The 24726-nt window shown below is 45.7% G+C and overlaps 1 protein-coding gene across 4 annotated transcripts in view; it reads left to right on the top strand.

The window, feature by feature from the left end:
• The window catches only part of IL1RAP (interleukin 1 receptor accessory protein), an 84736-nt gene that overhangs the window by 14396 nt on the left and 45614 nt on the right, over window positions 1–24726 (top strand). For all 4 annotated transcript variants that reach the window (XM_035133258.3, XM_060274260.2, XM_035133260.3 and 1 more), the window contains 3 exons: window positions 13532–13599; window positions 18773–19058; window positions 20668–20860. In XM_035133258.3, coding sequence (XP_034989149.3) covers window positions 13533–13599; window positions 18773–19058; window positions 20668–20860 — 546 coding nt within the window. In that variant the 5' untranslated portion in view covers window position 13532. The remainder of the gene's footprint in view (window positions 1–13531; window positions 13600–18772; window positions 19059–20667; window positions 20861–24726) is intronic.

The following is a 24726-nucleotide window of genomic DNA, read 5'->3' as shown; positions in this document are numbered from 1 at the left end:
CCAGGCTATCCCATGTCCTTGCCTGCTCTCCTTGAGGAAATTAGCAGTTTCTCCTAAGTGAAAAGCTTTGGAATCTGCCCAGAATAGGCTCTGATTTATTACTTTGAGAGTCTCTTCCGAGAGAAGGGCGATCGCTCAGACGTTTCTCTGTCCCCATGGCTTGCAAGAAATTAGGGAGGATATTCATCACGTGGAATTTAATGAACCACAGTTAATGAAATCATCCAGGGGAAGCTTGAGTGATATTGTTAAACCAGGAGAATGTTGGCTGTCACAAGACTCTGCTCCCCTGCAGCATTTTTTCCCTGAGCTAAAGGTATTTTTCCAGACCTCTGAGACCTGCCCATGGTCTTGCTAAATGTGTTAATGAAAGCTTTTGCGAGGCTTTGCTCTTCTTCTGCCAGGTGTGAATTGGTGGGAAAGAACATCTCTCAGTTCCATCACATCTGACCTTATGAGATGCAGACACTCTGAACTCCCTGTGGAGGAGATGACACATGGCAGAGTGAATCAGCGCAGGCTATGCTGCCTCTGGACATGAGAACATGAGAAGAGCTCTGCTAGATCAGACGAGAATTATAGAATCCTAGAATTGGAAGGGTCCCCAAGAGTCATCTAGTCCAACCCCCTGCAATGCAGGAATCTCAACTCAAGCATCCCTGACAGATGGCCACCGCACCTCTTCTTAAAAACCTTCAAGGAAGGAGAGTCCACCACCTCTCAAGGGAGACCGTTCCACTTTCAAACTGCTTGTACAATGGTCCCTTGGTTCTCAAATGCCTTGATCCTCAAACAACTTGGAACCCAAACACTGCAAACTCGGAAGTAAGTGTTCCGGTTTGTGAACTTTTTTTGGAAGCTGAACATGTTCTATTTTGAGTGTTATGCTTCTGATTTGAGTGGCACACTTTCATTTTGAGTGGCACACTTCCGTTTTGAGTGTTACGGTGAGGTCTGTTTTTGCTATTTATTTTGTGATTTTATGGCTCTCTTTTTTGTGACAGGTCAGGTACAGATTGATTGTGTGACTGCAGTACATTGTTTATTGTTTCATTTTATGGGGTCATTGGTCTCATTAGAGAGTAAAATTCATGTTAAACTGCTGTTTTAGGGGTTATTTTTAGAAGTCTGGAACGGATTAATCCATTTTGCATTGCTTTCTATGGGAAAGCGTGCCTTGGTTTTGGAATGCTTTGGTTTTGGAAGGAACTTGGGGAACGAATTAAGTTTGAGAACTAAGGTACCACTGTACTGTCAGAAGTCTTCCTAATGTTTAGAATCTCCTTTCTTGTAACTCGAAGCCATTGTTTTGGGTCCCCCCAGAGCAGGAAAAAAAACCACAAGCCTGCTCCATCTTTCATGTTGTTGTTGTTTAGTCATTTAGTCATGTCCGACTCTTCGTGACCCCATGGACCAGAGCACGCCAGGCACTCCTGTCTTGCACTGCCTCCCGCAGTTTGGTCAAACTCATGTTCGTAGCTTCGAGAACACTGTCCAACCATCTCGTCCTCTGTCGTCCCCCTCTCCTAGTGCCCTCCATCTTTCCCAACATCAGGGTCTTTTCCAAGGATTCTTCTCTTCTCATGAGGTGGCCAAAGTATTGGAGCCTCAGCTTCACGATCTGTCCTTCCAGGACATCTTTCATGTTACCTGCCAGGAATTCCTTAGCTGTGCTCTCTACTTTACGGGGGTGGGGCTAGATGACTTTTGGGCTCCCTCCCAACTCTACGATTCTGTGAAAAAATGGCAGTGGTATGCCAAGTTCCAAGCGATGGAACCTCTTGTTGGAAAGCTTGAGAGGACCCCAGACGGCTGTGCCCTTGCCAGGCAGCGCGTCCCCCTGTTTCCCCAACCCCCGCTGCTTTCTCTGCACTGTGTTCTCTGCCGTTCGGCACCAAACTCAAGAGCTCTGGCCTTGGAGGACCAATTGTAGCGTCTTCCTTACCTCCAGGTAATACATATTGATGAAGGACCTTCACGCCAGCCTTCCTGTGCCCTTATTGGCGCAAGGCTCTGCATACAGAAAGCTTTTCAGATAGACTGTTTAGAGAAGGGCTGCAACTCACAGGAAGCGCAAGCCATCACAAAAAGGAGACGGTACTCAGCCTGTTCCTGGTGTGGGGGAAAGGATTGCAACACACGGGGCTGGGCAGGTGGATTTTCAGGAGCCAGCGAGCAGGCATCCCGTACCCTGTTGAGTGTCGGGATCATTCGCACCAGAGCTTGGGAAGATTCTTGACCTGCAGCTCCCTTCAAGCCAGGCAGCTCATGCCAGGGAGGAGTGAGGTGAGGTGAGAATATTCTCTGCTAGAAAATTCTCCAGAGAATATTCTCCACACACTGTACATTCTAATGTAAGAACCAGTTTGACAACCCACATTTTAAAAAAATCTAGGAAAGAATAAGTCAAGCTGTGATATTGCCAGTGTAAGTAAAGAAGAATGGCTCTCTTTTTTTGATCCAGTTACATTACTGGGCATTGTGTCATTCACCATTGGCAGTTCTGAAATGTGAGCTACAGAAAACATATATTATTATTATTATTTTAGTTTTTAAAATGCTAGTCATTTCATTTGATGAACATTTGAATTCGTATGTATTTCAGCTACATGTAATAGAGGGAAATGGCTTGGGCTTAGATTTATTTACAGGTAGGTAAATACAAGATCTCAAAGCAGCTGTTTTATTACAGAGAAATTTCAGGAACAGACTGGAAAGAGAAGTTGCTGAATTGGAACTCATTACCAAGCTTAAAACCATGGAGCCACCTGGGATGAACAAAGATATAGGATTCTTATCTCATTATGCATGATCAAGCTTTCTTTAGCGCCTCAGCCCTTGCTCCCCCCCCCAGGACTAATTGCAGTAATCAGCAGTCGTTAACAGCCATCTCAGGTTTACCACTCCCATCAGCCCATCACCCATCCCCACCACCCCCTACCACCCTCTGTATATATATAAGGGTCTGACACTTCTGTTTCTAGTGTATCTGAAGAAGTGTGCATGCACACGAAAGCTCATACCGAAATAAAAACTTAGTTGGTCTTTAAGGTGCTACTGAAGGAATTTTTTTTCTATTTTGCTTAGATTTATGTTCCTGAAATCTGAAGTGGGGAGAGGGGAGTGTGTACAGAAAGAAAACTGAAAATAAATAAGTATGTGCACTACTTTGGTATTGCATTCTAGGAACGCCGTAAGCCACTTTATGCAGAGTCAGGTCATTCATCCCTCCAGCTCAATGTTGCCTACACTGACTGGCAGCAATTGAGAACATAAGAATGGTCTGGTGGGACAGGGCTCACTCACCTGACTGACTGCTTTTGAAATAAATAAATGCTGGCTTTGATGGACTCGTGATCTGGCCCAGCACATCTATTCTCACATTGCAGTTCCTGAGCCGCCTCTTGCCCTCAAAGATAAACTATATGTTTTGGAAAAAATGCTTTTTTGTTTTTGTTTTATAAATGATTTTTATTGGTTTTACATATAATCACATTACGTAACATCATACCCTCTTATTTTATCTCTTTGGCTCAACTGAGCCTAATGACTTCCCTCCCTCCTGTTTGATGGTTTACAAAATTAAACTTTAAATCTTTACATTTCGCTTCATTTCCTATCCTTGTTATATCATTACCTAAAATATGATATGACTCAGCCTGAATAGGTACCGGTAGGAATTTCACCTTACAGATCTTCAGCTAACCCTGCTAATGATGTTAATTGCTTACAGTTGCCTTTCAAATATAATATATATTTTTTCCAGTCTTTTTGGAATGCTTGGTCTTGCTGGTTCCATATTCTTCCCATCAGTTTCATCAGTTCTGCAAAGTCCCTAAGTTTCATCTGTCACTCTTCTTTGTCGGTACTTTATGTTGTTTCCATTTGGGGGCTAATAAAAAAATGTTCTCTTTTTTGCTTTGCATTTGAAAACCTCATTGTAACCAAATTTTGCAGGCTTGCACCTGCATTTGAGTCCATTTTGGCACTGTTCTGATATGAGGTGGTACACTTGAACCTTTCAAAACTGCACTGATTTTAGCTGCTGATTCCAAAACTGATTTCTTTTTTGTTTTTCAGAAGGTTTCTTAGAATTCCTAAGCAGATTCTGAGATACTAGGTAGGAATAGGATGTTAACTTGACTTGTACCAATATGAGGGATGGGTAAATCTGTCAGTTTCTACCCTGTTTCTCATATTTTAAGACATACCCATAAAATAAGCTATAGCAGGATTTTTAAGCATTCAAGGAATATAAGTCATACCCCGAAAATAAGACATAGTGATAGGCGCAGCAGCAATGCCGGCTGCAGCAGGAGGAGGAGGAAAAAAATAAGACATCCCTTGAAAATAAGCCATAGTGTTTTTTTTTGAGGAAACAATAAATATAAGACATGTCTTATAATATGAGAAACACGGTAGTATTTATCATTCTCAAGTTCAGTTCTGTATATTTTCCCATCAAATTAATCTGTGATTTTTCTACTAAAATGCATTTTTTTTGTATGCACCTTTGCCCAGTAATTCATATTTTTGCAAGCCCTTTCCACTGACGAAAAAGCCTTTCTATACACATTGCCCCTGGTATGTGTGCTTTCGACCACATGGCTTGGCTCGGGAGCTGCATTGCAAAATTCAACGCAGTGCTAATTTGAGCGGATTCCCGTGTTTGGGGCTTTGCAAATCAGGTAGCTTTGCCTTTAAATGTGAACTGGATTGAATTTGCCCCCTAGCAGGCACCATTGCTGCAACGGCTTTTGCAGGGGCATGCAGAAGCACTTCCCATTGATTTGGAAAGTTTTGAATAACAAAAGCAAGGAGGAAGTAGATCCTGTTGAAAGCAGCAACTTTGTACAGGTGAAACTCGGAAAATTAGAATATCGTCGAAAAGTGCATTTATTTCAGTAATGCAACTTATTTTTTATTTTAATTTTAATTTTTACAAATGCTTTCTTTTGGAAATTCCACAGTAATAAAACAAATAGTTACAATAATACAAAAAGAAACACCGCTATTACATTTCATTAATTACATTCCATTTATAATTGACTCGCCTAACGACAAATAATTACAGTTACAACAAATAAAGGCTTGGTATATCTTGCTTTGCATGTCATGCATCTATCTCATATATTGGTTTCACCTTTTAAGTTGCGTTACTGAAAGAAATGCACTTTTTGACAGTATTCTAACTTTCTGAGTCTCACCTGCATTTCTGGGACTGCTGTGTCAGCAATGCTCTCTGCTAAGCCAGAGAAATAAGAAAGAAATGTTATTATCCCGTCCCGACCTTGAAAGGCCATGCCCTGTTGTGTCGGGGAGGCTGGCTGCTTGTCAGTCAGGACTGTTTGGTGGACCTTGTCGTTCTGCAGGCTCTGCCCCACTGATCTGCCTGCCGAGGTCCCGATAAACTCTGATAAAACGGCAACTGATGTTCAGAGGCACCAATCGCCCCCGGAAGAGCAATCTAGCTGCCTGGAATGCATTTTCTGTTCCCCGCTCAATGGAGCCCAGATGGCTTCTGCTACAGTAATTTTCTCCATTGTCCAATTTCCGCAAATCCCCCCCCCCCCCATTGGCTTATTTTCTGCAGTTCCCGATAGTAAGAAGCAAAAACATTTCCTGGAGGGTCTGAAGGACCCTTTCCAGTATCCGTTGAATCCCGAATCTCCTCCCTCCCACTGTCCTGCCTTTTGTCAGCTGTTTTAGTAAATTGTTTTCTCTTTCCGTGCTTTCTTCATTTCCCCCCACCCTGCCTTCTCCCAGCTCCTTGGGTTTTATTATTTTATTATCATTATTTGTATACCACCCTTCAGCCATAGATCTCAGGGCAGTTGCAGCCTAAAATTACAATATAGGGCATGAGTAGGCAACCTAAAGCCCGGGGGCTGGATGCGGCCCAATCGCCTTCTCAATCCAGCCCGCATACAGTCCGGGAATCAGCGTGTTTTTACATGAGTAGAATGTGTCCTTTTATTTAAAATGCATTTCTGGGTTATTTGTTGGGCATAGGAATTTGTTCATTTTTTCCCTTCAAAATATAGTCCGGCCCCCCACAAGGTCTGAGGGACAGTGGACCGGCTTCCTGCTGAAAATGTTTGCTGACCCCTGATATGTTGTTGTTGTTTAGTCGTTTAGTCGTGTCCGACTCTTCGTGACCCAATGGACCAGAGCACGCCAGGCACTCCTGTCTTGCACTGCCTCCCGCAGTTTGGTCAAACTCATGTTCGTAGCTTCGAGAACACTGTCCAGCCATCTCGTCCTCTGTCGTCCCCTTCTCCTAGTGCCCTCCATCTTTCCCAACATCAGGGTCTTTTCCAGGGAGTCTTCTCTTCTCATGAGGTGGCCAAAGTATTGGAGCCTCAGCTTCAGGATCTGTCCTTCCAGTGAGCGCTCAGGGCTGATTTCCTTCAGAATGGATAGGTTTGATCTTCTTGCAGTCCATGACACCCCTGATATAGGGAAACACAAAATACACAAGAAAAATAAGAACAAAAACAGCCCAGCCCTGGTATGACCTATAGCCCAGTGTGCAGAGTTTCACGTGTGACTTTACCTATAATTAGCGGTGCTCTTGAACCACATAGATGAGGCTGCAGAGGAGGAGGTGGTTTGGGGAACTATATGCATGTCTTTTTCCTTGATCGCATCTGCACTCCAAGCACTTGTCCAGGCCTCCTCCTCCCAAGGATGCCAAAGGCTTTGTAGACAGCATTGAACCATGTTGCAATCTACCACTTGCACTCTCCATTGGCCTTGGTGCAGGGGCACCAGGTGGGGGGGGGCTGAAGACCCTTCAGCCCCCTGCCTGATGTGCGGGGAGGAGGGGGCTGAGCGCAGAGTGCCAGTGGCGGAGCTTATGCTTGCGCTGGCCAGGGCGGGCGGGGTCCCAAGGTAGGGGGGCACACTCCCAAGGGGCGCAGGGCGCGGAGAGTGACCTCCTGTGACTCCCACGCCTACCGTGAGCAAAGCGGCACAGCAGCTCCCCCCTTCCCCTGGCGGCTCACGCCGCTTTGCTTGTGGTTGTTAGGTTTCTGTTTCCTCCCACTGTGCAGTCCGTGCAGTCACAAGGCTGTGTTGATGCATTCCAGCAATAACTGTTGGGAATCACGGGAGCGGATGTTGCTGTACCTGTCTTCTGTTTCCGTTTGTTGTTTACTTCTTCTGACTTTTCTGGGAGAGAGGAGACATGCTTTCTTTTGTTCTGCTTAATTCTTAGCAATAAAGTAGCTTAGTGCACAAATCTCAGCCTCACTCCACTGTGTTTTTACTCTGCAAGATTTATGGAACATGTGCCCGATGTCAACAACCAGGCTCAGGTCATGAAGAACTCGGAGAGATGGCTAGAATGAATCCTGTGTTATGCCTGGGGGATCGTTCCTCCACCACGCCAGTACACCGACAGTGGTAGTTGTGGGAGTCGGAAATGCGGGTGGGCAGCACACCGAATGTCACCCCCCCCCGGGATGATACCCAAGGCAGTGTGCCCCCCCCACACCCAACTTCCACCAGTGCGGATTGTGGGGCCCAGATCCATACTCCCCATTCCCCACCCAGCGCACTGGCCCGGAGGCAGGATGCCTCACATGACATGTGGCATAACACATCATGTGATGAGGCCCTGCAATGTGGGGGGCAAGTCAGCTCCCTTGTCTTGGTGTATCTTGAGGTGGGCATGCCTGAAATCTCCAGAGATAGAGGCAAGCAGCCAGTCTGCACCGCAATAACAGGCCGGTTGACTTTGCAGAGTTCTTATCTTCCTATCTCCGGAAGGCTCTTGCGAGTGTGGTTGAATCAGATAAGAATGTAAGGAGAGCCTGCCGGATCAGGCCAAAGGGGAAGCACCTGGTCCAGCCTCCTGTTCTCACAGTGGCCAACCAGATGCCCCTCCTGCGGTTTCCAGCAGATGGTATTCAGAAGCATTGTTGCCTCCAGTTGTGGAGGCAGAGCAGAGCCATCCTCGCTAGTAAAGGTAAAAGGTAAAGGCAAAGGACCCAGGGACAGTTAAGTCCAGTCAAAGGCGACTGTGGGGTTGTGGTGCACTTTCAGGCCGAGGGAGCCGGCGTTTTTCCGCAGACAGCATTCTGGGTCATGTGGCCAGCAGGACTAAACTGCTTCTGGTGCATGAGAGAAACCAGAGCGAACGGAAATGCCGTTTACCTTCCCGCTGGAGCGGTACCTATTTATCTACTTGCACTGGTGTGCTTTCGAACTGCTAGGCTGCCAGGAGCTGGGACAGAGCAACAGGAGCTCACCCTGTCACAGGGATTCGAACCGCTGACCATCTGAGCGGCAAGCCCAAGTGGCTCGGTGGTTGAGACCAGTGGTCCTCAACCTTGGGCCTCCAGATGCTTTGAGACTACAGTTCCCATCATCCCTGACCACTGGTCCTGCTAGCTAGGGATCATGGGACTTGTAGGCCAAAAACATCTGGAGGCCCAAGGTTGAGGACCACTGGTTTAGACCACAGCGCCACCCACATCCCTATCCTGGCTAGTAGCCATCAATAATCCTTGGCTCCTCCATGAATTTGTCTCATCCTCTTTTAAAGCTATCTAGCTTAGTGGCCATCAATTCTTCCTGTGGGAGGGAGTTCCGCAGTTCAATTGTGTGCTGCCTTCCTTTTATCCGTCCCGATTCTTCCGACATTCAGCTTCCTTGGATGTCCACGAGTTCTAGTGTTATGAAAGAGGGAAGAGAAAAAAGTCTCTCCCTCCACTTCTCCATGCCAGATAGCTGGGAAGAACGGATACAAATAGCCGGCATTTATGGGTATTAATTTGGTGGCTGTCCAATTCTGGCTCTGTGACTCCCGAACTTCCCCCTGGAGCATCTGGCTGGCCACTGTGAGAACAGGATCCGGATCCTGCATGATGCTCTTAGGGAGGCTGCCTCTTATAATATCTGTTGAGGATTTTTAACCCTCCCTGGTCATCGCCACCAGGTTTTGAGAATTGGTTGGTGATACAAATTTGTGACATAAACAGAATTCTTAACTGAATGTGTTGGAAAAGGAGAGCCATTGCAAGCTTCTGTGTCATCACTGTTTAGGATTCTGCTGCAGTTCTCTAATATACAGATATTAAGGGTAATAGTAGTTGAAAAGTGGGATAACAAAGACAGTTTTATTTCGGCAGGCCTCTGGGAACTGACTGTGGTTTGTTTGTTTTTTAAGGAAATGGCTTTTGATAGCGCTGTGCATTTTAATCTACTGGTTATTTATTTTTAATTCTATCAGCGTCTGACTACTTTTCTTAGCCTTTTTCTTTCGTATGTTTTTCGCTTTTCATATTTTATCTGCATTGTTTTCACTTGCCTGAGCTGCCTTGAGTCATAGTGTGGGGAAAATTGCAGGAGATAAATAAGTATAACAATTATTAGTAATAGCAAAGGTGCAAAAAGGTTTGGTCTGTTTGGTTGGGTCCTTCAGTCTGACATTTGCAGTTTGCTTCGGAGCCTTCAGGTCAGTCGTAGATGCTTAAAGCAAAATGAAAACAGATCATCTTCATTGGGGGTGACGTCTGGTTGCCACGGCATTTGCCTCTCGTTGCTAAGGGTACGGTGGTTGAGTGGCAGGTTGCTGTTCAGCTTTGCCCAGGGGACTTTGGGAAAGACCACCAAAGCGGCAAATGGAGACAGGAGAGGGGCCCAACTTGGGACATTGACATGGTCTCTGTCCAAGGTGCTAAGTGGGTGGTGCTGAGGGGGGCTTCATCTTCATGAATCAAGGGCCAAATGGAGCCAATAGCTTTGCCACAGATTTTTTTTTTTTAAAAAAAATAAAATTAATTTTTTTTACTGCATTTGCTTCCTACCTGGGTTGTATGGGGTGTTAGGGAATGGGAAGTACCTTCGATACAGGACACATTGTGCTCCTTCTGGGGTAGTTTGTCCACCTTTGGTTCCCACCCTGCACTCGGCTCTCACCCGTGACTCCTACAAGCCGTCAGCAGGTGACAGCGGTCACAACCCAGGAATGGCTTCGATTGGCCGGCTAAACCAGGTGAGGGCACCCAATGGATCTCAAACCTTTGGTGAGTGATGGACTTCCCCTGCATGCAAAGACAGGCTCTGGAAGACTGAGTAGACGAGACCAAGAGTGGGTCCGGCGGTCAAGAAGGCGGTTTCTGCACATGCTTTAGAGGGAAGGGAGAGGCAGGTGGGGCTCATCAGCCTGCGAAGGTGGCCCAACTAGGAGAAGAAAAACTCTGATCCTAAACCTTTGCTGCATTGCAGGATCTGAAGAGGCAGGGAGTTCCAAAGTTCACGCCATGCACCCTGGCGATATTTAAACAAACGTGGCTGGCCCCATCTCTTCTGGTTTGGTACCAAGAAGGGGCTCTGGGCAGGATTGATGTCTTGGGTCGTTTCGTCCTAATTAATGAAGGGGTTTTAGGCCTCCTATCTGCCAGCTGACCTGTGTGCCTCGCTGCCCCTGGTTTTGCTTTTTCGCTTTGTCTTTGAACACCTTTGGGAGGCAGAGGTGCATACAGCAGCGGAGGCGCTTGACGAAGTTTGCCTTCGCTCCTCTAATTGTTTTCCTTCCTTAATGATCTGGAGGCCCCAGGGGAGAGCCAGGCTCATTAGAACATCTCAGGGCATGCCAACCAGCAGCAGCCACCACAAGAGAGCTGCTTATTCTGGGAAGGAGGTGCAGGATGTCGAGGGGCTGGCCCTTGAGCCTTTGGGGGGCCAGGGAGGGGTTGCAGAAAAGGGACCCCAGTCTCTCTCTCTCTGCAATTATTCCCAGAGAAGACTCACCAACTGAGAATAGCAAGCTGATAGGGGTCCTGGAATAAGTGGCACATTCCAGCTCTTGTATACTGTATAGGTCCCCCCCCCCCACTTGAATGGCATGGAGGTTTTTCTTTTTCTTAAATAATTTTATTTAATTTTCCATTCAAACATATATAATGGCATCATTATTATCCACTTTACCTCTTTGGCCTATCAACTTCCTTCCCTCCCGCCTCTTGGCTTTCAAAGTTAACCTTTATATCACAGCATTTTATATATTTTCTAATTCTAATAAAACTCATCACCAAATACCTCAAAATTTAAATAAATGTAGAAAGGTAAGAAAATTTCTCGTTGCAATTCTTCAGCTAACCCTACTAGTGTTGGTTACAGGTAGGTAGCCGTGTTGGTCTGACGTAGTCAAAACAAAAATAAAATAAAAAATAAAATAAAATAAATCCTTCCAGTAGCACCTTAGAGACCAAACTTAGTTGGTCTCTAAGGTCCTACTAGTGTTGTTAATTGCTTACAATGATCTTTCAAATATTGTATAAATTTACTCCAGTCCTTTTGGAATACTTGATCGTGCTGGTTTCAGATTTTCCTGTCAACTTCGCCAGTTCCGCAAAGTCCTTCATCTTCATCTGCCCCTCTTCTTTCATTGGTTCTTCTTGTTGTTTCCATTTTGGGGCTAAAGGAATTCTTGCCACCGTTGTTGCATACATGAACAGTCTCTTATCTTTATTTGGGATCTCTTTGCCTACTATACCCAGTAAAAAGGCTTCTGGTGTGTGGTTTTTTTAACAAAAGAGTTTTTAAACATTTTCTTTAACCCATTATATATCATTTCCCAGAAAGCCTTTTAATGGCATGGAGGTTTTTCTCGCTCTCCACTAGGACCCACATACCGGTAGTTAAACTGTGGAACTCCCTCCCTCAGGAGGTGGTGATGGTCAGCAAACTAGATGACTTTAAAAGACGACTGGGCAAATGCTTGGAGAAGGAGAGGGCTGTCGGTGGCTACTGGCCACATTTGGAGGCAGCAATGCTTCTGAATCTCATGTAACCTATAACCTCTGGGTTTAGGGCAGTATATAAATTCAATAAATGAAATACAGTAAATGGGAAAAAATGAAAGTTTGTGGAAACCACAGGAGGGGAGAGTGTGGCTGTTGCGCCCGAATCCTGCTTGCTGGTTTCTCACAGGCATCTGGTTGGCCACTGCGAGAAGGGGATGCTGGACTAGGTGGGCCATGGGCCTGATCCAGCTGGCTCTTCTGATGTTCGTATGCAACCATCATTATCGCTTGAGGCTCAGGTGGACTCCTCTGTAGCTAAAAGTGCCTTTTACCAGCTTGGGCGGGCTGGTGTCTCAGCTGTGGCTATTCCTGGGTAGAGATTTTCTGTTTTAACTGTTTTTAATCATGATTTTTAAATTGTTGGCACCTGGTCAGGGACCTGCCTGCCTTGCCTTCAGACTACGCCAGGTGCATTGATGCTGCTTTATAAATACACTATTTTAAAAAGCCAATGGAGGTTGTTGTAGTGTTGTTTTTATTACAATTATTGCTATGTTTTAAAAGAGATTGTATATATGTATAGCTTTTAACTCCATCCATGCTGAATTGTATTTTAATGACAGGTAGGTAGCCGTGTTGGTCTGCCGTAGTCGAAACAAAATTAAAAAATTCCTTCCAGTAGCACCTTAGAGGCAAACTAAGTTTGTCATTGGTATGAGCTTTTGTGTGCATGCACACTGAATCTGAAGAAGTGTTGCATGCACACGAAAGCACATGCCAGTAACAAACTTAGTTGGTCTCTAAGGTGCTACTGGAAGGAATTTTTGTATTTTAACGATTGGTTTTTCTATGTTTTTAGTGGTTCTTGTTTTGATGTGTCAGCTGCCTGGAGTCCTGTCAGGGTAAAAGTTTGTGGTCAAGGTAGACCAAAAACTTGAAATGAGTCAGCAGTGTGATGCAGCAGCTAAAAAAGCCAATGCAATTCTGGGCTGCATCAATAGGAGTATAACATCTAGATCAAGGGAAGTAATAGTACCACTGTATTCTGCTCTGGTCAGACCTCACCTGGAGTACTGTGTCCAGTTCTGGGCACCACAGTTCAAGAAGGATACTGACAAGCTTGAACGTGTCCAGAAGAGGGCAACCAAAATGGTCAAAGGCTTGGAAACGATGCCTTATGAGGAACAGCTTAGGGAGCTGGGTATGTTTAGCCTGGAGAAGAGAAGGTTAAGGGGTGATATGATAGCCATGTTCAAATATATAAAAGGATGTCATATAGAGGAGGGAGAAAGGTTGTTCTCTGCTGCTCCAGAGAAGCGGACACGGAGCAATGGATTCAAACTACAAGAAAGAAGATTCCACCTAAACATTAGGAAGAACTTCCTGACAGTAAGAGCTGTTTGGCAGTGGAATTTGCTGCGAAGGAGTGTGGTGGAGTCTCCTTCTTTGGAGGTCTTTAAGCAGAGGCTTGACAGGCATATGTCAAGAATGCTTTGATGGTGTTTCCTGCTTGGCAGGGGGTTGGACTGGATGGCCCTTGGGGTCTCTTCCAACTCTATGCATAGCTGCCAAGTTTTCCCTTTTCTCGCGAGGAAGCCTATTCAGCATAAGGGAAAATCCCTTTAAAAAAGGGATAACTTGGCAGCTATGGCTCTATGATTCTATGATTCTATGAAAAGGTGGGGTATAAATATAAGAACATCATCATCGTCACGGGCAACAAAACAGCCGAAATGACCATTCTGTCCCCTGTGGTTGTTTTTCTGTCCCTGCAGGATGAAGGTCCGCTGCCTCCTGCTGGTAGCTCTCTGGCTCTGCGCCCTTGACCTCGGCAGCCCCTCTGGTGAGTGACTCCGTCCCACTTTGGCCTCGGGCAGGAAGCTACAGGTGGAGCTTCCCTGGAAAATGCAAAATAAGCATCTGGTCAGCGTGTCCAACCTGTCGTTCGCAATCTGCCGGTTGATTGTGTGGCGTCAATGGCTGATCCCGGTTGATCGCGGGATCCTGATTGATCTACCCCCCCCAAAAGAAGCTCAACAGCTTTGCGCCCCCCCCTCCCCCCAAGAAAAAGCTCCACAACTTTGACAATGGGTAGATCACAGCCAGTATTTTTATACTGTCAGTAGATCACCGTCTCTTGGGAGCTGAACGTGCCTGGCATCTGAGATAAGATAAGATATGTTTATTGTCATTGTCCCCTTGCGGGAACAACAAAATTACTCGGTTTCTACATCCACTCAGATAAAGCATTCCGCATAATCCAAAATTACAAAACCTAATTAAAAACAGTAAATATAATACAAATAACAAATAAAATAAGATGACTTCAAAGTCCAGGCTTTCCATTTAAGGCCAAAATCGCTCTAGAGAAGAAACTGTTCCTGAGAATCTGGGATCCAAAGAGCTGCTCCTCTGAGCATGGACAGAGGCAAAGGACCCAGGCTGTCCCACAGTGGTGCAAAGAAGCGTTCCCCCACTCCTGTTACCGAAGGCCAGGAGGGCGCTGAGTGTGCAAACGCGAAGCCCAGGATGGAAGCCGAGGGCCTAACTGGGAAATGCAGCCCCCTCAGCTACCTTCCCGCAAGGCGAGTTTGCCCCCTCCTGTTTTGCAAAGCGGGGCGGTGGTTCGGGGCTCCGTCGGGCAAAGGGCAAAGAGCACGTTGAACACGTTGGCATGCAATTAGCCAGAGCCGCTGACAGGCCCATTTGTCACAGTCAGGAAGAGTCGGCTCTGGGGATTCCCAAGCTACCCAGGCCCTGAGTTATTCCAGCTCCCTACGGATGGGTCTCTGGGAGTCCGAGAGAAGTGGACATATCCTCTCTCAACAATACTCTTTGCTCTCCTCATGGCCTGATAATCTTTGGGAGAGTTTTGCTGCCCCTTGGATTAAGGAAGGCAGGTCCTGTCAGTTTTGAGTCTTTCTGTTTCTCAATTTTCTGGTCCTAAATCCATTCATTCTCCACATTTTGCAACAATTTGCAATTGAAAAAACAACAACACATTGGCGTTTTAGTGTGAATTTTTCTTATTTAAACATATATTCGCATGTGGTCTTGACTAATGTATTTGCAAGCAATTTCTGTATGTTATTTCTATGATTATCTTCTATTCTAATGAAGAAAAAAAGGATTATTTTTTTAAAAAATTGTTTCATTTCTATGCACACTTTCCCCCAAAATGTGCATTATTAAAATGCTTCTTTGGGGAACTGCATTGCAAAATTCAGGTAAGTGCGAAATTCTAAAGCTGTAGAGTTGGAAGGGACCCCAAGGGTCATCTGGTTCAGTGTCCTGCAATGAAAGATTCAGGTAGGTAGCTGTGTTGGTCTGACACACTCAAAATGAATAAATAAAGGCAAATCTGAAGGCAAATCTAAAAAATTGTAGTATAAACACCGACAACTGGGAAACACTGGCCTGGGAGTGCTCCAGTTGGAGAACAGCCTTTACCAAAAGTGTCCTGGGCTTTGAAGACACTCGAACTCAGGACGCAAGGGAGAAATGTGCTAAGAGGAAGACACGCTTGGCAAACCATCACCGTGATCAACTCCTGCCTGGAAACCAATGTCCGCACTGTGGAAGGACGTGTGGATCCAGAATTGGCTTCCACAGTCACTTACGGACTCATTGTTTAGGGAAGTTTTTAATGTGTGACATTTTGATATATTTTTAATCTTTGTTGGAAGCCGCCCAGAGTGGCTGGGGAAACCCAGCCTGATGGGCGGGTTATAAATATTATTATTATTATTATTATTATTATTATTATTATTATTATTAAAACCGTGTTTATAGAAGACAATCTTACTCAGCCACAAGCAATCGCCAAAGAAGAAGAAGAACATAGCTTTTTGTATAGTATCACAACACTTACACAACTCCCACAACCCAATAAAACATACATAAAAGCTATACTTTCCCCAAATTCCTAGAACTCACCCTCACAAGAATCCCAGCGCTCTGAATTTAAAAAGAAAGGAGTCTTGCAGATGTGAGGAGGCCGCATCTAGCAGCCTCTTTAATCTCGAGCAAAGAGGCAGGAAAGTGCCCGTTGGCTTGGAGCTGGCCTTGGCCCAGTGCCAAGGAGGAATCCGGCTCAGTTTTCTGTTAACACAGAGCGGGTGTTGAACCATTGTGGCCGCCTGCCCAGGGAGGGAGGAAGGAAGGAAGGAAGGAAATGGGCTCCTCTTCATGACTCAGCAATGTATGAAATCGAGGTGACGCACAGCCCTCAAAGAGATGACTGATTCTGACAGATCCCGCCTTCCCCAGAACTTTTGCACGTCCAAGTTGGCTAACAGTAACCACCACCTTGTGCAGATTTCACACTAATAAGGGCAGTAGAGAGGAGCCCACCTAAGGCATCTCGGCAGTTGAAATGCTTAATTCCCCAATGATGCTTTCACCAAGAACAGATGCTGCTGAAATGAGATGGCCACATTATCTGGATGCAATTCTGAGGCCTAACAGGCAGTCTGAGAGTCCTACCCACCAGAGCAGGAGAATACAAGCTTTCCCCTTCTTCCATTTGACAGTCCTGGAGATATTTGAAGATGGCTCTCATATCTCCTCTTGGTCTCCTCTTTTCCAAGCTAAGCATACACAGATCCTTCAACTGTTCCTCATCAGGCTCAGTTTCCAGACCCTTGACCATCTTGGTTGCCCTTCTGCACACCTTCCAGCTTGTAAATATCCTTCTTAAATTGTGGCACCCAGAACTGGATGCAGTATTCCAGGTGTGGTCTGATATGATAGCCATCTTAAAATCCCTGTAGATGGAGCAAGGAGCTCTCTCAGAAAGTGATGGAGTCTCCTTCCTTGGAGGTCTTGAAGGAGAGGTTGAATGGCCTTCTCTCATGGATGCTTTAGCTGAGATTGCAGACTAGATGTCCCTTGGGGCTTCTTTCTAACTCCACAAATCTATGATCACCTTTCAGTCTGAAAAAGTTAAGATTGTAACTTGACAGAAACATTTTCACCGAATCATAAAAGATGGAGGGGACCACGAGGGTCACCACAGTTCAAGAAGGATACTGACAAGCTGGAACGTGTCCAGAGGAGGGCAAACAAAATGGTCAAAGGCCTGGAAACAATGCCTTATGAGGAACGGCTTAGGGAGCTGGGTATGTTTAGCCTGGAGAAGAGAAGGTTAAGGGGTGATATGATAGCCATGTTCAAATATATGAAAGGATGTCATATAGAGGAGGGAGAAAGGTTGTTTTCTGCTGCTCCAGAGAAGCGGACATGGAGCAATGGATTCAAGCTACAAGAAAGAAGATTCCACCTAAACATTAGGAAGAACTTCCTGACAGTAAGAGCTGTTCGGCAGTGGAATTTGCTGCCAAGGAGTGTGGTGGAGTCTCCTTCTTTGGAGGTCTTTAAGCTGAGCTATCCCTCTTTGTGCATTTTGTTCTTAGAAATAAATAAAATAAATAAATAAAATCCTGACGCAAAAGTTGCTGTAGGCTGACCATATCTCTATTTTGTGACTTGAGTAGGCAAGGATTGAACTTCCAAGGGCCCATCCCATCTAGATGTGAATGAAAAAAGAAAAGTGTAGGATTATACATGGTGTGGAGAAAGCAGGCAGAAAAATGTGTCGTCGCCCCCCCCCCTTATAACTGTAGAATTTGTGGGCATCCACAATGAAACACCCAACAGTTGGGAGGTTCAGGACAGAGTGAAGAACTGCACAGACTTTATTTTCCATAATGGGCATGATTCTGTGCTTCTCTGAATCCTGCTTCAGTTCTCCCATTTGGTAACAAGATTAGACCCTGCGCTACTCTGAACGGGGAGCTCGATGAATGGCATTGTCCCCCAGATCCATGCCTCAGCCAGATAAAACTTATTAACATGTAAATTGAGAATCCCGGGAGGGAGAGACAAGCCAGACGAATGCATAAATATGCTCCCCGAGTGTGACAGACAACATTCGGCCATGGTAAATTAGACATGGAATTAAATATACACGCGTGCCAGTTGCCAGTCAATGTGCTGGACGTTTTGCTGGATCTCGGAACGATTCCTGCCGTTCCACAGGGTCCCAAACCCGCAATCCGACCTTCTGCCGATTTCTGGGAGATGTTTGGACAGAGTCGTTCACTGAAAGGCTCTTGCGTGAATATAGCAATCTGGGGGGTGCTAGATTATTTTGCAGATTGGAAGATCGGTTTAGCAGTGCAAATCTGAGGATGGGGCAGTTATCAGAACGGAAGGGAGAAAGAATTGCGTTCGAAGAGTATTCAGCAAGGCTTCTGCCCAGGAAAGTGTGCAGAATCTTTTTTGGCCTGCGTCTTTTTCGATCATTTTGTTCCCTCCTCCCGACATATGGCCGTTTTATACCCCTCAGCAGGTGGCCGATTCTCCGTACCACTTGGCTTAAATTTGATTTTGTAATGGGTAAGGATTTTCAGCTAACAGTTGAATGCTGTTTGAGCCCTCTGCCTCAGAGCCGTTCCTGCTCTTACATAGTCCATAAATTAAATGCATTTTTATAAAATTATTTTGTTTCATACAATTTGCACACTGATGGCTTGCTTAAGGAAAAAACTGTCAAAGCACCTTACAGTAAGCAAAAACAATAAGATCAAGGGGGGAAATTACAACAGTATTTTAAAACATCCTGAAATTAAAATACAAAAACTAAGTAACATTAGTTGGTAGAGCATGAGACTCTTAATCTCAAGGTCATGGGTTCGAGCCCCACGTTGGACAAAAGATTCCTGCGTTGCAGGGGGTTGGACTAGATGACCCTCACAGTCCCTTCCAACTCTAAAATTCTATGATTCTATACCTCAGCTTTCTAAGCATGTAAAGGTGCAAGAAAGAACCTACTCTTGGTCCCCACACCCAGTCATCTTCATGGAATGGTCCTGAATATTGCATAATAAAAAATTACATTTTTATCCCAGCCGTTTGGCAAACAGTGTTCTTTCTCCATTTGCCTTCACAACAACCCTGCAAGGTAGGTTAGGCCGAGTGCCGGTGACTGCAAATTTCTCTCCCTGCCCCCCTAGAGCGCTGCGACGACTGGGGCGTGGACACCATGAAGCACAAGCCGGTCTACAATGGGGAGCCGGCCAAAATCAAGTGTCCTCTCTTCGAAGCCTTCCTGAAGTACAACTACAGTACTGCCCACTCTGCGGGCCTCACTCTGATCTGGTACTGGATTGGGCGAGGCCAGGACATCGAGGAGCCCATCAATTTCCGCCTCCCCGACAACCACATCAGCAAGGAGAAGGACACCCTCTGGTTCCGCCCTGCTCTGCTCAACGACACGGGGAACTACACCTGCATGCTCAGGTAAGGAAGCCGAGGGAGAGGGGGGGTCATGCTTGAACCTGGTGTAGGGTGGGGTTTTAAGGTTGGAAGAATGAAGGTGTTTGGGTCATCCAATCATCTTTCTTGCCTTTTTCCACGATTGTTTAGAAAATTGTTACAGCCGCTTTGTGTTCTGCTTGAGAGGAATTTTTTGTTGTTGTTGTTGTTGTTGTTGTTGTTGTTGTTGTTGTTGTTGTTTAGTCGTTTAGTCGTGTCCAACTCTTCGTGACCCCATGGACCAGAGCACGCCAGGCACTCCTGTCTTCCACTGCCTCCCGCAGTTTGGTCAAACTCATGTTCGTAGCTTCGAGAACACTGTCCAACCATCTCGTCTTCTGTCATCCCCTTCTCCTAGTGCCCTCAATCTTTCCCAACATCAGGGTCTTTTCCAAGGATTCTTCTCTTCTCATGAGGTGGCCAAAGTATTGGAGCCTCAGCTTCACGATCTGTCCTTCCAGGGAGCACTCAGGGCTGATTTCCTTAAGAATGGATAGGTTTGATCTTCTTGCAGTCCACGGGACTCTCAAGAGTCTCCTCCAGCACCATAATTCAAAAGCATCAATTCTTCGGCGATCAGCCTTCTTTATGGTCCAGCTCTCACTTCCATACATCACTACTGGGAAAACCATAGCTTTAACTATACGGACCTTTGTAGGCAAGGTAATGTCTCTGTTTTTTAAGATGCTGTCTAGGTTTGTCATTGCTTTTCTCCCAAGAAGCAGGCGTCTTTTAATTTCGTGACTGCTGTCACCATCTGCAGTGATCAAGGAGCCCAAGAAAGTAAAATCTCTCACTGCCTACATTCCCCCCCCCCTATTTGTCAGGAGGTGATGGGACTAGGTGGGAGGAATAGTGGCAGATATAAATATGAAGAAGCAAACAAATATTTCTTGGTTTGTTTAGCTTGCATATTACTTTGTATTTCAAGTGTGTTTGTTTTTGCATATTACTTTGTATTTCAAGTTAGTTTGTTTAGCTTTCATATTACTTTGTATTTCAAGGAATCTCTACGCTGTTTACATATCTCAGCAAAGATCTCTCTCTCTCTCTCTCCACTGTATCTGATAAAAGTACAAATTCCATGATCAGTACAGCCGCTGCTGCTGCGAATAATCATAACTATACATTTTTAGCAACTTAATTGCAGCAATAAATCTCTGAAAACAATGCACATAAAATAAGTGAAAGCAAATTGCATGCAAGAGAAAAGTACATTGAGGTAGAATGCCAGGATAAAATATAATTGCAATATAGGTCTAAAAAGAAAATGGCCCAAAGAAAGAAAGCTCTCATGAGTCAAATTGGGAATTCAGGAATTATTCTTTCAGCCACCTTCTCTCCTTGCACCCACCACATCCCACGGGTTGGACTAGATGACCCTTTAGGTACCTTCCAATGCTACAATTTTTTAAAATTCTATCTCATCACTGCATCCTCACTTCAGTAAAACATAAAAATGTTCAACAGCTGACAGTCACATGCAAGAAAGATATTCGGGTGACCGGTGAGTGCTTTTGTATTTTGAGTGTGAACCTTCCCTCTTAACCTTGTGGTCGAAACCTTGAAATCTCTTTTTTCCCTTTCCTTGCAGAAACACCACCTATTGCAGCAAAGTCGCTTTCCCACTAGAGGTCATTGACAAAGACCCCGGTTCCTGCGTCAGCCACGCCATCAGGCCGGAAGAAGTCCTCATGTATTTGGACTACACAAACAAGAACCTCACCTGCCCGGATGTGGAAGGGTTTTATCCAGCCGGGACCAAGCCAAAGGTCTGGTGGTATATGGTAAGCTCTGAAGCCCGGGTGGGGCTGGAGGCTTCGCTTTGCAGAGGGTTTTAATTGTATGCATTTGCAAGTTTATGAGCCTCTGGACAAGTGTATTGGCAAGGCAGCTACAGCGATGGCTCGCTTCTGCAAAAGGGTCTGGGAGAATGTGATGCTAACATCCAATACCAAGATGAAGGTCTATCAGGCCTGCATGTTGAGCATGGAAGTGAGTCATGGGCAGCTCATAGCTTCCAGGAGTGGTGCCTCAGTGCCATCCACATGGGCCGCGTCACGAGGATTTGGGGAATCAAATGGCAGGGCAGAAAACCAAACAAAGATGTGCTCTTCCAAGCCCACATTCCCAGCATGCTCAGCAACGTCCAGGTAAGGTAAAGATAAAGGACCCCTGGATGATTAAGTCCAGTCCAAGGCGACTATGTTGTTGTGGCGCTCATCTCACTTTCAGGCTGAGGGAGCCGGCATTTGTCCACAGACAGCTTTCCGGGTCATGTGGCCAGCTGGACTAAACTGCTTCTGGCGCAACGGGATACCATGACGGAAACCAGAGCGCACGGAAATGCCATTTACCTTCCTGCTGCAGCGGTACCTATTTATCTACTTGCGCTGGTGTGCTTTCAAACTGCTAGGTTGGCAGGAGGTGGGACAGAGCAGCGGGAGCTCACCTCTTTGCGGGGATTCGAACCGCCGACCTTCCGATTGGCAAGCCCAAGAGGCTCAGTGGTTTAGACCACAGCGCCACCCACGTCTCTACACAGCGACGTCTACACTGACTTGGTCACGTCCACAGAATGGAAGATGGCAAGATCCTTCTCTATGGGGAGCTGGCTTCCGGGACTCGAACCCACAACCCTGAGATTAAGAGTCTCATGCTCTATGGATTGAGCATTTTTCAGAATAGTGGCTTTCATGACCCACTAAGGAAGACAGCAACCCAACAGAACTCAAAGTAGTAACAATTAATTGCACATTTGTTCAAAATCCAATGAAAACTATTTCGTCTATTTGAGTGAACAAAATTGAGGGACTTGATTCTGTGATCCCAGGCGTTTACCAATAATTGAATATATTGTGACAACTCGGAATCATAGATACAAACATGTGTGGCCCAAGGAAATTGATTTGAAAGTGATAAGAGCAGTAAAACTTCAAATGCAAAGCGAGGAATGTGTTTCGCTCCAGACTCTAGCCTGGTCAGTTGCAAGTAAGCCACCCATTCTCTCGGAAGGGGCCACACCCCCTTTGTCCCCCAGTGGTTCTGCAAGGCAAGAAGCAGGTGATGTGCTTTTCTCCCCCTGCTGCTTCTAGAGATCCTCCTCTTTCCATCCCATTTAATGACCTTTGTGGATCACAAAATACATTCCAGGTTTTGCAATCCACTGGAGTTTGGGAGGGGTTCAAAACTGCACGCAATTGTGCAGTTCCACTATCTATTCCAAAATAGCCCTTGCCTGTAGCTCATCGAGTAGCAGAAGTGGATTAAAGCAGAAGTGGATCAAAGTGGAATTTGCTGCCAAGGAGTGTGGTGGAGTCTCCTTCTTTGGAGGTCTTTAAGCAGAGGCTTGACAGGCATATGTCAAGAATGCTTTGATGGTGTTTCCTGCTTGGCAGGGGGTTGGACTGGATGGCCCTTGTGGTCTCTTCCAACTCTATGATTCTATGAAAAAAAGAAGAGGAGAAAAACTATTCTTAAATGAGAATCAGGTGCAGAAGCCACTTATGTTTCAGAATTCTGCATGTGGAATTTTGTTCGATACAGCTTTGAATCCCAGCAAATTGACGGCTTTGCCCATCCTTCGCTCTGTGGGTCAGCCTTCAATGGGAGGGCATTCCCCCCTCCACTGCCGCTGCCACCCTGAGACCAAATATTGTACTCTTCACACTCAGATGCCCTCTCTGTGGAAATGCAATTCATGGCTCCAGCAGCAGAGCTGGAAGACTCCTGTCCCTCTGATCAATACCCCTTTTCTTCTGGGCGAAGAGGAATCGGCTTCATTTGGCTGCAGGAGCTGCTCCATTAAAATTCAGATCCCGACCGTCAATTAGCAAAATGAAACCGAACCCTCTCTGGAAATAATTTTTTTTGGCAGATGGTAGATTGCTCGTCCCAGCTAATAAAACTTCGTCAGAAGTGGTACATTGCCACTGTCTCCCCTTGCCATGTAGAGGTGGACGTGACCCGGAACGGGGCCACAGAGGAATAATCGCTGCAAAATTGTGGATCGCCAACTTTCTGTGATTGGGAAGATGGTTCACCTGAGCGTTTCCCTTCCTCCCTTCGACCCCCTTCCTGACCCCCTTCAAAGGAACCATAAAAAGAGGCATGGCCCATGAAGGAAGTGGCTTGGCTCAGCTGCCAAATGCAGAAGCCTCGGATTTTTTACCGCACAGCAACTCTGTGTCTGCCTCCCTGCCATCGTGCCATTTGAAAATATGTTGGGCACCTTGACAATTGAGGCTTTCTTGTCTCTAGTCTCTGACGCTAGAATTCCTGGACATGCAATGAAGCTGAATCTCAGAAGACTCAGGGCGGATGAAAGAAAATCCTTCACAGAGAGTGCAGTTAAACTGTGGAACTCCCTCCTGCAGGACACAGTGTTGATGACCAAAATAAATGGCTTTGAAAGAGGATTTTACAAATTTGTACTTGCCAAAACAACAACAACAACACATGTTTAGAGCAATGTCCACTAAAATGCTTCAAACTTTAGTGAGGTCTTTTATTTTTTTCTAATTGCAAAAAAATTGCAATGTGAAGATGTGAGGAATGGAATCTAAGACTGGAAGAAGAGAAATGAAAATAGATTCCTGTCCATCCCTATGTGCAGTGAAAAACCCACATGTGTGATCATCACATCTGGTGATTCCCATCTGGAGTTGCAGATTTATTTTAGTGTGTGCCTTTTCCTGTTCTTGCTCATTTCAAAAGGCGGAGAGAAATTATCAGGAAATCACAATTATGGCATATGCAAAGAACACAGCAAGGATGAGAACATAAGGAGAGTCCGGATGGATCAGGCCCATGGCCCATCTAGTTCCGGTCTCACTGTGTCTGAATTGCTTGTTGTTGTTGTTTAGTCATGTCCAACTCTTCGTGATCCCATGGACCAGAGCACGCCAGGCACTCCTGTCTTCCACTGCCTCCCTCATGTTGGTAGCTTCGAGAACACTGTCCAACCATCTTGTCCTCTGTCATCCCCTTCTCCTAGTGCCCTCCATCTTTCCGAAGATCAGGGTCTTTTCCAGGGAGTCTTCTCTTCTCATGAGGTGGCCAAAGTCTTGGAGCCTCAGCTTCACGATCTGTCCTTCCAGGGAGCACTCAGGGCTGATTTCCTTCAGAATGGATAGGCTTGATCTTCTTGCAGTCCATGGAACTCTCAAGAGTCTCCTCCAGCACCATAATTCAAAAGCATCAATTCTTCGGTGATCAGCCTTCTTTATGGTCCAGCTCTCACTTCCATACATCACTACTGGGAAAACCATAGCTTTAACTATACGGACCTTTGTTGGCAAGGTGATGTCTCTGATTTTTAAGATGCTGTCTAGGTTTGTCATTGCTTTTCTCCCAAGAAGTAGGCGTCTTTTAATTTCGTGACTGCTGTCACCATCTGCAGTGATCCTGGAGCTGTGTCTGAATAGACACCGCCAATGGGACCCCCCCCCCCCCAGAAGGATTCGGGCCCCAGAGCCCTCTCCCCTCCTGAGGTTTCTGGCAACTGGGATTCAGAAGCCTTGCTGCCTCCAACTGTAAAGGCAGAGGTAATAGACATCCATAGCCCTCTCTTCCTCCATGAATTTGTCTACTCCTCTTTTAAAACCCTCCAAGTTGGTGATCATCCCTGCCTCCTGCAGGAGGGAGTTCCGTA

Source organism: Zootoca vivipara, chromosome 5 (assembly GCF_965207765.1).
Source record: "Zootoca vivipara chromosome 5, rZooViv2.hap1.1, whole genome shotgun sequence".
In the NCBI taxonomy this organism is placed as follows: Eukaryota; Metazoa; Chordata; class Lepidosauria; order Squamata; family Lacertidae; genus Zootoca; species Zootoca vivipara.
The sequence above is the reverse complement of the archived record's forward strand: the minus strand, read 5'-3'. Positions and strand labels throughout refer to the sequence as shown.